The sequence below is a fragment of the Otolemur garnettii genome, unplaced genomic scaffold, assembly GCF_000181295.1.
Source record: "Otolemur garnettii isolate 467f Iridium unplaced genomic scaffold, OtoGar3 scaffold00002, whole genome shotgun sequence".
Classification (NCBI taxonomy): Eukaryota; Metazoa; Chordata; class Mammalia; order Primates; family Galagidae; genus Otolemur; species Otolemur garnettii.
This window is the reverse complement of record NW_003852397.1, coordinates 16,551,432-16,566,540: the sequence shown is the minus strand read 5'-3', so window position 1 is coordinate 16,566,540 and position 15,109 is coordinate 16,551,432. Positions and strand designations below refer to the sequence as shown.

Below are 15,109 nucleotides of genomic sequence, written 5' to 3'. Positions count from 1 at the left end.
GGCCCAGGCTGGATTCAATCCTGCCATCTTAGGTATATGTGGTTGGCACCTTAGCCACTTGAGCCACAGGCGCTGAGCCAAGACCTCAGTTCTTTAGGTATAAACTAAGTGGCTGGAATTACTGCTCCAAAGGTAACTTGTAAGGATGGATCCAACTTGATGGATCTTATGTTGAGAAATAAATTATATTTTTTTATTTTTATCTTTTAATTCCATTTTTTTGCAAACTTTTTGAAGGCCTCATGTTTATCTTTCAAATACCTAAATTTTAATGACTTAAACTCTAAGAGCTTTTTCTTTAAGTTTATCTCTTTGTCCTTTTGAACTCTCTTTTTATCCTTTTTCTGTTTACCTCTGAAAAAAATTAGTGACAACATCGAGGGCTTCAGGTATAACTTATTCTCATACTTTCCCAAGGGGCTGTAGTTTCTTTGAATGGAAAATGATGTCAGAGAAAAATGTGATCTTTAGCAATGTATATTAGATTACTCTACCTAATTATTCAAGGTAAAAAGAATAAGAGTCCTCTTAAAAAAAGAGAAAGTGTGTGTTTTTGTATTTCTCATTTACTTTTGCCTACATTTAAGCACCTTTTTGTGCACAAAGAATTGAATTGTACTTGCTACACTGTTTAAATTTTAATGAAATTTTCCCATTTGTTTAAATTTTAATGTTGCCTCCCAAATTTTAGACCTTTCCTATGTGAGATGCCATGTAGAACATGAAGTATAATCTTCCTGCTGCATTCTCTTTTCTGATTATTATGAATGGCATCTACCCCGTCATCAAGAAGAGAAACCTAGTTCTCCTTGACTTCTCCCTTTTATCACCCAAGGACTCTTGCCCTCTCAGTCACAGTACTTACGGATTTTATTCTTAAATATGTCTTTAATTTGTTGTTTTTGTTCTTATCCTCTGCCATTGCTTTAAGTATTCATCATTCAGCAACTGAACTATTATTGTCTAATACATGATCATTTTATGAAAATCAAATTATAAACAAGCAAAATGAAGAACTGAAATTTACTGTAATTTTAGCCTTCATTATTATTTTTGTTTTTATTCCAAACAAGTCAATACTATTTAAATTTTTGTTTTGTTTTTTGTAGAGATGGGGTCTTGCTATTTTGCCCAGGCTGGTTATGAACTCCTGGCCTCAAGTGGTCTTCCTGCTACAACCTCCAAAATTTCTGGGATTATAGGCATGAGCCACTGTACTTGGCCCATGCTATTTTTTTTTTTTTTTGTCATTTTACTCAATGCAGTATTGTACAGATGCTCCTCAAATTACAATGAGGTTATTTCCCAGTAAATCCATCCTAAATTGAAAATACGTTTAATACATTTAACCTACTGAACATCATATAATAGTTCAGGCTACCCTATTTTAAATGTTCTTAGAATATTTACCTATATTTGCCTATACTTGGACAAAATCACCCAATATAAAACCTACTTTATAAAAAAAGTGAATATCTCACAGTATTCATTGAATACTATATCAGAAGTGAAGAACAAAATGATATATATGGATATTCAAATTATGATTCCTTCTGAATGCATGTAGCTATTGAATCACCATGAAGTTGAAAAATCCTAAGTTAAACCATTGTAATTTAGGAACTATCTGTATGGCTTTTTCTATTAATATACATACTTCTACAGTGTGATTTAAAATCTACTCATTTGTTTCTATGGATATGATTCCTTATAGTGCTTTGTTTATCTTGGTTTACTCCTTGGGACCCTAGCCAGTGAGGACTAATTATCACATTTCACTTTGAACATTTAGTAAAGATACCAATATCTTTAATTTAGTTTACCTGATATTATCAAAGCACTAAATCATTTGAAAGATAAGAGGCATATACTGGAGGTACAGACTGGCTGTTCAGTATAAGCAGAAACAAAGACATTGAAGTTCATTAGGAAAGCATTAGAGGAGGTATTGATGAAAACAAAAGCCTGAAGCATGAAAAGAAGATACACAATAGTTGATGGTAGAGGACAAAAACCATCAATTCTTTTGTTCTCCCATCCATTCCCCTTTGTGGGCATTGTCATGCATCACTATGGGTTCATCTTCAGGGGCATTCTTCCAGTGTCACCTGCACCATCATGTGAGTCTTGTTACCAAAGCTATTTTTCTCATATCCCCTCTTTTTGGCATAGCTTACAAAGGAAAGGAGGAATTTAGCACAATTCCTAATTATTCTGTCACCTTCTGAATTCATCTGGGCTTCAGCTAAACCAGTATATTTAAATAATACCCTGAAAGATATTGCATATTCATAGACTTAAATTTGCTTATTATCTACTGAGGGCTATTAAAGAAATGTACTTGACACAATAAGATAATTCTCCAAAACTCAGTATCGATTTCATGGTGCACAATATAAGAATAAAAGGTAACTTTGAAGAGGGTAAGAATTTAAAAAGAAAAGTTTGTGTGTGGTGGTTTGATTCATATGCTAGAATTCACATCTAACATTTAAGATCCCTACATAATAAAGTCTTTTTTTTGAGATAGAGTCTCACTCTGTTCCCCAGGCTAAAGGACAGTGGTATCATTCTAGCTCACAGCAATCTCAAACTCCCAGGCTCAAATGATCCTCCTATTTTAGCCTTTCAAGTAGATGGGACTATACATATAAGCCACCATGCCCAACTAATTCTTCTGTTGTTAGTAGAGACAGAAGACTTGCTCAGGCTAGTCTCAAAATTCCTGAGCTCAAACAGTCCTCCTGCCTCAGCCTCTCAAAGTGCTAGCTTTATAGACATGAGCTACTAAGCTTGGCCAATAAAATCATTTTAAATAGGTATAGTGAAGACTTCTTTTGTAAACTAAAGATAAAGAGAAAATGTCTTGAAAGAGAAAGGATACTGATTTTATATCCTGAGACATTACTGTATTTTTTGATCACTTCCAGGAATCTTGTGGTTGAGCCTTTGGGGTTCTCTAAGTATAAGATTATATTGTCAGTAAAGAACAAGAGTTTGACCTCCACTCCTCCCATTTGGATGCACTTTATTTCCTTCTTTTGCCTGATTGCATTGGCAAGAAGTTCCAGCACTATGTTGAATAATAGTGGCATAGAGGAAGGACTTCGTTGTCTGGTTCCAGTTCTAAGTGGAAAAGCTTTCAGTTTTACTCCATTCAGTATATTAGCTGTTGATTAGTCATGATAGCTTCAATCAGTTTAAGAAATGTGCCATCTATGACTGTATTCTTAAGTGCTCTTATTAGAAAAGGGTGCATAATTTTATCAAATGGTTTTTCTATATCTGTTGAAAGGATTATATATGATCTTTTTTTTTCCTTCTGTTGGTATGAGAAATTATATTTATGGGTTTGCATATGTTAAATCAGCCTTGCATCCCTGGGACAAAACCTACTTGATCATAATATATACATTTTTTAATGTGTAGCTGTAATTTGGCTAGGATTTTATTGAGAATTTTTTCATCTATATTCATTAGTGAATTGGGCTGAAGTTCTCCTTTTTAGTTGGTTCTTTTTCTGATTTTGGTAACAGGATGATGTTTGCTTCATAGAATGTGTTGGGGAAGAGACTTCCTCCTAAATTTTTTGGAATAATTTCTGCAGTATAGTTATAAACTCTTCTTTGAAGGTTGATAGAATTCTGATGTGAAGCCATCTGTACCAGGGCTTTATTTTGTTGGGAGAGTTTTAGTTGTTTCTTCAAGCTCAGTTCTTGAAATTGGTCCATTCAAGAAATCTATTTCTTCTTGATTAAGTATAGGGAGAGGGTGCAAGTCCAGATATTGATCCATTTCCTCCACATTGTCAAATTTCTGGGCATAGAGTTTTTTGTAGTACTCAGAGACGATCTCTTGTATCTCTGTGGCATCTGTTGTTATTTCCCCTTTATCGTTTCTGATTGAGGTTATTAGAGATTTTACTTTTCTGTTTCTGGTTAATCTGGCCAAAGGTTTATCAATTTTATAAGTTTCTGTACAACTAAGGAGACAATAACCAAAGCAAACAGACAAATTTCAGAATGAGGAAAGATAGTTGCATATTAGAAATTGCACAAAGGCTTGATAACTAGGATCTACAGAGAACTCAAATTAATCAACAACAACAAAAAGCTAACAATCCCATAGATCCCTGGGCAAGAGAAATGAGTAGAACCTTCTCTAAGGAAGACAGACAAATGGCTAGCAAACATATGAAGAAATACTTATCATCCCAAATCAACAGAGAAATACAAATTGAAATAACCCTGAGATATCACCAAACCCCAATAATATTAAGTCATATAACAAAGTCCCAAAGCTGCAAATGCTGGTATGGATGTGGAGAGAGGGAAACAAACACTCTTACACTGTTGGTGGAAATGCAAATTAATACAGCCTTTTTGGAAAGAAGTATGGAGAATCTTCAGAAATCTCAATTTAGATCTCTCATTTGACTCCAAAATTTCACTACTAGGCATCTACCTAGAAGAAAAAAAATCATTTTATTATAAAATAATTTGTGCTAGGTTGTTTATTGAAGCTCAATTTATAGTCTTCAAGATGTAGAAACAACCTAAATGCCCATCTACTCAAGAATGGATTAACAAATTGTGGTATATGCATACTATGGAATACTCTTCAGCCATAAAAAGATGTGACTTCATATCTTTTGTAATATCCTGGATGGGGTTGAAACACATTCTTCTTAGTAAAGTATCATAAGAATGGAAAAGCAATTAACCTATGTACTCAATACTAATACGAAGCCAGTAGGTCATCTGATGCATGTTCATGTAGGAGAAAAATTCATTTCAATTCAAGTTGGTGGGAGGAATAGTGAAGGAAGTGGAAGGGGAGTGGTTGGGGTGCTTTCACCGAATGGGCATGGAGTGGAGGTGTGTGAGACATAACTACAAGACAGACTCTAATCAAAATCAAATATTTTGACTTGGTTGATTGTACCCTCACATTAACGTGAAATAAATTTACTTAAAAAGAAAAAAGAGGAGAGAGACAGAGAGTACTTGCAGGGGATAAACAAAGCAAATGACAGTGGGTTTCTCATCAGAAAAGACATGACATGACATTATTCAAGTGGTGAAAGCAAAGAATTGTCCACCCAAAGTCTTCATCCATTGCAAATAGTCTTCAGGAATGAAGTGGAAATCAAGGCATTCTCTTGTGAAGGAAATCTGAGAAATTGTCACCACCAGACCTACTCTAATGGCTAAAGAAAGTTCTTTACCTCTTTACAATTCTTGCAACTTTCTGCAAAGCTGTAGTTATACAAAACAGAAATGCTTTTCTTAAAAAGTAAAGAGAAGGAATGAATATAAATGAGTTGCAAACATTGAGAATAATCCTGTGACCATGGTTACAATAATTTGTAAGAAAAGTAAATAAAATCAAATGGAGTAGAATTGTAGAAGTACTTGCAACCCATTAGTGAAGTTCTGAGGTAGAGAGATAAGAACCAGGCTACGTTCTTGAATAAGTAAGTGTTGTGGAACAGACACCAGGTAGTTACATACAGGGTAAATTGTTTCAGAGGAAAATTGGACTAATTATGTAACTGTCATATGACCTGATGGTAGGCTAGCAGTGATAGACAAATTTTTTAAAATGAAATAAAGAGTGAATTAATCAGAAAATTTGAATGTTTTCAAACACTGAGTTAACATGGTGTTAGAATCAGTTATGGTTGTGATTTTTTAGTCCATTAGGCTGCAATAACAAAACACCTCGCACTGAGTAATTTATAAGCAATGGAAAGCTGTTTCTCACATTCTGTAAGGTAGGAAGACTAGGATCAAGGAGCCAACAGATTCAGAGTCTGGAGAAGACTTGCTTTCTCCTTCAAAGATGATGTCTTCTTCCCACATACTCACATGGTGAACAAAGGGGCAGGCAGTTCCTTTCAACCTCTTTTATAAGAGCACTAATTCCATTCACAAATGCAATTTGCTCATACTTATCACTTCCCCAAATGGCAATGCTATCATATTGGGTACTTATTAGGTTCCTAATGTGAAATTAGGGGTGAGCACTGACATTTATTCCACAATAGGTGGCAAGACCAAAAGAAAAAGCAGAATCACTTCCCAAGTGTCCATGAATAGTGTGTGTTCAGGTTTTTTTTTGAGCAGACAATGTTCTTTTTAATAAAAAATTATTATAAATTTTGGTTTATAGTCTACAAACTTTATATTCCTACTGCAGGAAACAGATGTAATTAAAAGCAAGAGGCCCATAATTTAAAATCCTTAATAGAAATTCTAAATGGTCATTTAAAATTTAAAAATCTTCTTTAGACAAAACAATATTCTATAGTTTACTTTCTGAGTAGTAACATGCTAGGGTTAAGTTGCTTTTAAAGTCAAGAATTGTTTTATGACATGAATTAATTTTCCTGAGTTATAGATAGTGGAATTTTCAGTGAATTGATAGTAAGTAAGGCTTTGGGTTGTCCTGAAATAACCACTTTATAATTATGTAATATTCAGCTACATTTATGATTGGTCAGAAATGTGCACTAATGAGATAAGAGTCGTGGCTTTCATTATCATTTTTGGATCAATTTTTAGAATTGTTCCATGACTATACCTTATCCCTGAAAATATCTGTAAATATATGATGCTGTTCATAAGAATTACTAGGCAAAATGAATATATAGGGAACAGTAGAAATCCAGAATCTCATGAAGTATTTCAGTGATGCCATCTTTTCATATAAAGTATAGAATTAGTTTATCAGCCTCTAGTATACTGATCTAATAACATAACTTCATATTTTAAGATTAGTACTTGCCAGAAATTGGTGAGGCTTCCCTGTAACTTTTAAGTTTCAAATTTTATTGTGTGCAGATCTTTCACAGATCTGATGAAGAGATGTCTCAATTCACTGAAGTGTGTTTAGCTATGTTTCTTCTAAGCCCAATTTCAGGGACATGATTCAGACAATTGCTTAGCAGTATGCTATGTCTTTTCCCATTAACGCAAGCAATTTACTTAAGTAAACAACATATAGAAAACGTGATTGTGTGAAAATGAGAATAATTATAATAGAGTTTTAAGTAGACATTTCTATTTAAAATCTTCTTATCTAATCTAATATTTGTTACTCATATATATTTTCCATGTTAGATTAATCTTATCATTAAGAATGATTATATCAAGAACATACTCATTATCCTTTATAAAATTTATAATCTCATGAGACAATAGTAAAATGATTCATAAACAAAGAAGGGTATACATATATGGAATTTAAAAGCTATCACCCTAGTGCTATTTGTATATGCATCATAGAAGAAAGACCTTTGAAAGATTTTTGTAAGCATAGTAACACTTGTAATCATGCATGCAAGGATAGAATCAGTCTAAGCAACTATAAATTTAAATAATACACAAAACTCGTGTCCTTTCTGACCCTCAACTATTATGTTCTCATACTCTTTAATACTCATCTGACTTTGAAATCATGATATGAATAGAGTTCAAAGAATAAAGACATTTTATTTTTATCTTAAGCCATTAAAATGTTGATATAATGATACAGCTTTTCAGCTGCAATTGTTGAAAAGCATGTTGTTCCTCTTTGCTTTTGTAATTTTCACATGTTGAACACTGTTTTTTTTAAAGAATTATATGCTTAAAATGCATGTGGATGTGAAATAGAGTTCATTTAATTAATATATAAAAAGGACCTGAATATAAAATGGCACAATTTTGAACAGTTACTGAAGCTTACTTGCTATGTGGAAGAACAGATAAGTGATTGTGGGGATGCATTTGTTTTCAGTAAAAAAATCCTCTGGGTTATTTATTAATTATAATACATCTGGTTACATCCAATAGAAGGGTAATACACGGGAACATAGCGGCACTGTCAAACCAGCCTAGAAAAGAATCATTTTCTTGCTTCTAATCCAGACAGGTCAAGTTTACCTTTGACTGTCTTGAATAGATACCATTAGTTGCAAAGTGTATAAGCCATATAGTGTGTTCTGGTTTATATAAGAGAACATGAGCTGTGCATTGTTCCTGGTCTTGGCATTCACTAGTTCTTTCCTCTGTTGTGTGAGAAGAATGATAGTAAGCTATTATAGCATCATTAGTGATACTTGTCTGTCTGTTTTGAAGTTATTTAGAAAAGTCTGAAATAATCCTGAGAGGATCTAAAGATAACAGATGATTCTTTTTCAGTTTTACATTGAATAGGTTCTTTGCTAAGCTATTAAAATTTAATTTAAGTTTGGAGCATTGTTATGAATACTAAAACAGTATGCATTTTGAATTGGATCCTCTTAGAAAGTAACTGTGAAGAAGTTCAGATGACTTTTATCTACTAGTCTGTGATTTAAAAATGCATTGTCACGTATTATCCTTGACCTTTATATCCTAATTATTCTCTTGTTTATTACAGCTTTAGTAGAATTACTTGAAAAATTTGTGCTTCATCTCACAGAAAGCCCTTCTGAATGTTACTTCCCCTCGGTGGAATATACAGGTACATTTTAAACATTTTTGGAGTCTGAAAAATACTCAGTGTGTAAATAGATAATATTTCAAGGTGATACATAATTAAATAACAAATATGCACAATATTCCCACTATAAAAACATTTTTCTTGGTAATATATATGTTCCTGATATCTTTAATCTCGTTTTCCTTGCAAATGCCTGCATTTTCTTATATCTCTGGTACTCATTCTTGAGCTCTTTTATCCTGTGTATCCACTAAAAGTTGTGTTTCCTTAATGTATTATCTTCTGATTTTTAACTGTATCCTCTAAGTGATCTCATCTCATACTGTCTTACTTACTTATCAGATATTGATGACTTCAGGATTCACATCTTCCACTCAATGATCAACTATAACCTTCATTCTCCCATTTCCTTCTGCCTAATAGGTAAATGTCACCTAGATGTGCCACAGATCCCTTCAAATTAGTATTCGACAGTAGAGACACACACCTGTCTGAGCCAACATGACAAGTACACTAAAAGATTAGGGTGACCAGACTTCCCGCTTTTCAACAATTTGTCCCACGTCCCGTGGCCTTTTAAAAAAGTCCCGATTTTTGGAAAGAATGCATGAACGGATGGGAGAACAAGAAGGGAATATATGGTTTTCAGCTGCCATGTGACTATTTCGCCAAAACATGAATTTTATATTATTTTTGTTAATTTTATAATGTTAAACTGTAATAATAACAAATAATTGCTGAGAAGTGATTATCAAGAACTGCTTATCAAAGTTTGCTTTGTTGTCAGGCCCTGCCCTGCCCCATCCCCCACTCCCACCCCCACTATGTTGTCCCGCCTTACCAATGTTAAAATCTGGTCACCCTATAGAAGATTCCATAGCAGATGCCAAAAGGGCCTAATCTCAGCTCTGGCCCCTTCCACAGGTGCCAAGGAACTATTTTAAATGTGCAGGAACTTGCTAAGTAACGCTACTCTCTGAGCTGAGACTGGGCTCTCCTGCCTCTCCTCACGGAAGATCACAGTCTCAGCCCCAGCACCTCCTTGTATAGTTATGGAACTATCCAGTCTGTGCAGAAACCTGCTAGGAGATTTGTGCCTGTTTCAACCAGCTTAATAGGCACATGAGGTTACATCCTACAGCAGATCTTTGGTGCCCAGTCTCAGCTGTTGCAGTTGAGGAACTTCCTAGTTTATGCAAGGACCTGCTGAATGATGCATACCTGTCTGAGCCAAGCAAACAGGCCCACCTATCTCCTTCCCACAATAGATTCTGAGGGGCTCAGGCCCAGTATCAGTAGCAGCCTGTCTCATTGTACTCAGGGACTCATCCCACCTGTCTCCTAGGAAGCATGCCCATCTGGGCTACTGGGATAGCCATCTGGTCTCTGGTCAGCATTTTCACAGAGTTCCATTATTCTTCTTGAGTCTTCCTCAGATCCACTGGGCCTAGGAAGCCAAGTCAACGTTGGATCCTAATGGGATCCAACCCACTAGGGGGTCTATGCAAGCCTGGCATAGACTATCCTCTACTGCTGAGCTAGCTAAAGTGGTCATACACTTAGAGAACTCTACAGTCAGTCTGCTTAGAGTCTGTGGAAATCCCCCCATAGACGAACAGGCACAGACAAAGCTGGACTACAAAGACTGAAGTAAACACCTAATCTTTCAATAGACAGACATCATTGCACATCCACAAGCATCAAAAACATTCAAGGAAATATGAGTTCACCAAGTGGGCAAAATGAAGTATTGGAGATGGAAGATATCATAGACAAAGAATTATAAGTAACTATTTTAAGGCAAAGCTCCATGAACTTTAAGAAAACAGAACTGATTCAGAAAATTATGAGAGAAATTTAAGAGAGATTGAAAAAAAATTAGAAATATAACAGGAAACCTATAAAAACTTTAGGTTTCCTGTTATACAATGAATACAATGAAATAAATGGAAAAAATTCAATAGAAACTATCAATAGAAAAATTGATCAAACAGAAAAATCAATGAGCTTGAAGGCAGATTGTTTGAAAAGACAGTCAGAGGGGAAAGAATAAAAAAGAATGAAAGGGAATGAAGAAAGCGTGTAGCCTCTAAGGGAAAACATCAAAAGAGCAAATATTCAGATTATTGGAGTTAAAAAGGGAACTGAGAAAATGAAGGGGTGGAAAAATTATTCAAGTAATAATAAAATTTTCCAGCCCTGGAGAAAGATATACAAATATAGGTACTAGAAAGTTAAAGGTCACCAAGTAGATTCAAACCAAATAAGAATGTCTGAAGAAATTTAATAATCAGATTCTCAAAGGTCAAAGACAGAGAGGGGATTCTGGAAGCAGTGAGAGAAAAGCAGGTAACATATAAGGGAAACTCAGCATTCCTGGCAGCAGACATCTTACAGCCCAGGACAGGTGTGGGACGATACATTCAGAATGCTGAAGGAAAAAGAATGTTATCAAACAGAATTATCCTTTAGAAATGAAGGAGAGGTAAACATTTCCTCAAACAAAAGTTGAAGGAATTGCTACCGAACCTGTTCTACAAAAATTACTAAAGGGAGTTTTCAAACTAAAATAAAAGAACATTAATATGATATGTACACTTATATTGTAATCAAATGTGCAAACCACTTACATCTTTGCTAAAGATTAAAAAACAAAGCTAGTAAAAATAAACTATACAGAATTTAAGAGATAGGCAGTATAAAAATATAAATTGTGACACTAAATATTCAAAATGTGATGGAAGAAGGTAGTTACTGTGTACAGTTTTTTTTTTCTTTTTTATGGTATTGGTATTGGTTTTAAATAACCTGTTATAACTGTAGAACTTTTTTTACAAGCCTCACAGTGACTATAAAGCAAAAATGTATGAAATTAATACATGCTATCAGAGAACATACCGTAACCACAAAGGAAGACTCTAAGGAAAGAAGAAAGGAAAAGAGGAGTTATACAACAACTAGTTAACAAGTAACAAAATGGCAGTTATAAGTCTTTACTTATCAATAATTAACACTGACCGTAAATGGACTCAATTCTCCCATTAGAAGATAAACAGTGGCTGTGAATGTATTTTTAAAAAAGGCCTAATTATGTGCTGCCTACAAGAAACTCATTCTACTTATAAAAACGTATAGACCGAAAGTGAAAGGATAGAAAAAGATATCCCACATAGATGGAAGCCCCAAAAGAGAAGTAGCTATAGTCATATCAGATAAAGTAGGCTTTAAGTCAAAAACTTGAAAAGAGAAAAAGGAGCTCATTGTAATGATAAAAGGATCACTTCAGCAAGAGGATGTCACAATATATCTGCACCCAACAGCAGAGCACTGAAATGTTTTAAGCAAATATTAATAGGTAACTGGAGAGATAGACTATAGTACAATGATAATGGGGGACTTTGCCTCACTTTTGGCAATGTACAAATCATCCAGACAGAAAATTAACACAGCAGTGGGCTTAACAGACATTTACAGGACATTTCATCTACCTTCTGCAGAGTATACATTCTTCTTATCAACACAAAGAATGTTCTCTAGGATAAACCATATGTTAGGCCACAAAACAAGCCTCAACAAATTTTAAAAATCCAAAATTGTGTCAGGTATATTTTCTGATCACAGTGGAATAAAACTGGAAGTCAGTAACAAGAGGAACTTTGGAAAGTACAAATACATGAAAATTAAACAATATTCCTGAATAAACAATAGCTCAATGAAGAAGACATTAGGAAGGAATTTAAAGTTTCTTGAAACAAATGAAAATGGGAAATCAACATGCTTTAACCTATCAGATACAGAAAAAGCAGCACTAAGAAGGAATTTTGTAGCAATAAACACTAACACCAAAAAAAAAAAAAAATAGAAAAAGTAAATATTAAACAACCTAATGATGATTCACTTTAAGAAACTAGAAAAGCAAGACAAAAACAAACCCAGTATTGGAAATATAAAATGTAAAGAGATGCATTTGAAGCAGTTATAAATTCTCCCATCAAAGAAAAGCCTAGGACCTGATGGGTTCACAGCTAATTTCTACTGAAGATTTATAGAAAACTAGTACTTTGTCTTCTCAAATTATTTCAAAAAATAGAGGCAAGAATACATTCAAACTCATTCTATGAGACCAGCTTAACCCTAATACCAAAATTAGACCAAGACACAACCAAAAAATAACAGTACAACTCAATATCCCTGGAATAAAATGAGCAGTCTCTGGTAGGATACCATTTTAGAAGTTACTGCAATAGCTCTGGCTTTATATTTGTATGAAACCAATTAAGTATATAACAGAGAATATATTTTTAAGAATGGAAAAGAGAAAAATTCAATATGATATGTGTAAAAAAAATTTACAGTATATATATATATGTAAAAAAAAAAAAAAGATCGGCCAATATCCCTGATGAACACAGATGCAAAAATCCTCAACAAAATTCTAGCAAACTGAATTTGACAACACATTACAAAGGTCATCACCATAATAATGTGGGATTCATCCCAGGGATGCCAAGGTGGTTTAACATGCACAAATTAATAAATATACATCACATCAATAGACTAAAGGATAAAATCATATAAGCCTTTCAATAGATGCTGAAAAAGTGTTCAATAAAATTCAACATTCTTTTATGATAAAAACCCTTAAAAATTGTCTATATAAGGATCATATTGCAATGTGATCCATGTATGACAAACCCACAGCTGATACTATAATGAGGAAAAATTGAAAGCTTTTCCACAAAGATTTGGAACAAAATCGGGATGCCCACTTCCACCACTTCTAATAAAATGTCATGGCAGAAAGTCCTAGCCAGAGAATTAAGCGAGAGAAAGAGTTCAAGGCCATTCAAAATGGAAAAAAACAGGTCATTTTATCTTTATTTGCAGACAATATGATTTTTTATTGAGAAAAATCCAAAGGCTCCACCACAAAACCATTAGAACTAGTAAATGAATTCAGTAGAATTGTAAGATAGAAAATCAAAACAAAAGAATCAATAGCATTTATTTATGCTAAGAGTGATCAATATGGAAAAGAAATCAAGAAAGCAATCCCATTTATAATAGCTGCCAAAAGGAAAAAATTACCTAAGAATAAATTTAACCTAAAGGGTGAACAATCTTTCCAAGGAGAATTATAAAACACTGATGAAAGGAACTGCAGAAGACACAAAAAGGGGGAGCTATTTAGGCTGATGGATTAGAAAATTAATAGTATTCAAATGACAATACTACCCAAAGTAATTTACAGATTCAATGCAATCCCTATCAAAATAACAATGACATTTTTTACAGAAATGGAGAAAACATCCTAAAATTTATATAGAAGTACAGAAGACCCCCAAATAGCTAAAGCAATCTGGAGCAAAAAGAACAAAGCTAGAGGCTTTACACTGTCTGATTTCAATGTATGTGACAAGTCTATAGTGAACAAAACAGCATGGTACTAGTGTGAAACTAGACACATAGACCAACAGAGCAGAGTAGAGAAGCAGAGCTCAGTTTATGCACTTACAGCCAACACATTTTCAACAAAGGCACCAAGAACATAATACTGAGGAAAGAACTGTCTCTTTAATAAATGGTGCTGGGAAAAATGAATATCCATTTAGAGAAGAATGAAATTGCAGTCCTACATTTCACCATATACAAAAATCAAAATAGATTAAAGACTTAAATTTAAGACCTAAATTTATGCAACTACTAGTAGAAAACACTACAATATATTCATGTAGGCAAATGTTTTGACTTAAGACCTCAAAAGCACAAGAAACAGAAGCAAAAAATAGACAAATGGGATTAAATCAAGCTAAAAGGCTTCCAAGCAGCAAGGAAACAATGAACAAAGTGAAGACATAACCTACAGAATGAAAGAAAGTATTTACAAACTATTCTGACAAGGGATTAATAAACCAGAATGTATAAGGAGGTCAGAAAACTAGGCAGTAAAATATCAAGTGATTCAATTTAAAAATGGGCAATAGACAGTTTTTTAAAGAAAGTATACAAATGACTGAGAGGTATGTGACAAAGTGCCCAGCATCACTAATGGTCAGGGAAATACACAGAAGAAATTGGCCTGGGAGAATATTTATTGAGGAGGACCCCCCACTCCCCAGGCAATTGAAGCAACACCAAAAATCCATTACTGGGATCTGATCAAACTAAAAGCTTTTGCACAGCCAACAGCACAGTAAGTAAAGCAAACAGACAACCTTCAGAATAGGAGATTTTTTTTTCTTTCTTTTTTATTATTAAATGATAGCTGTGTACCTTAATGAAATCATGGGGTACAGTGTGGTGTTTTCATATAGAATTTGAAATATTTTCATCAAACTGGTTAATATAGCCTTCATGTCATTTTCTTAGTTACTGTGTTAAGACGTTTATATTCTACGTTTAGAAAGATTCACTTGTACCCTTGTAAGATAAACTATAGGTGTGATCCCTCTAATCACCCTCCCTCCACCCATCCACCCCCCTCTCCTTCCCTCCCTCTCCCCCATTCCCATATTCTTAGGCTATAATTAGGTTAGTTAGTTTCATAATAGAGCTGTGTACATTGGATATTTTTTCTTCCATCTTGAGATACTTTGCTAAGGAGAACATTTTCCAGCTCCATCCATGTAAACATGAAGGA

General features: G+C 34.1%; 1 protein-coding gene across 1 annotated transcript in view; it reads left to right on the top strand.

Moving 5' to 3' along the window:
- TBC1D32 (TBC1 domain family member 32) overlaps positions 1-15,109 on the top strand; it is a 231,150-nt gene that overhangs the window by 177,300 nt on the left and 38,741 nt on the right. Inside the window, exon 27 of the mRNA XM_023512752.1 lies at positions 8,407-8,490. Within this exon, the coding sequence (XP_023368520.1) occupies positions 8,407-8,490 (84 nt within the window). The remainder of the gene's footprint in view (positions 1-8,406; positions 8,491-15,109) is intronic.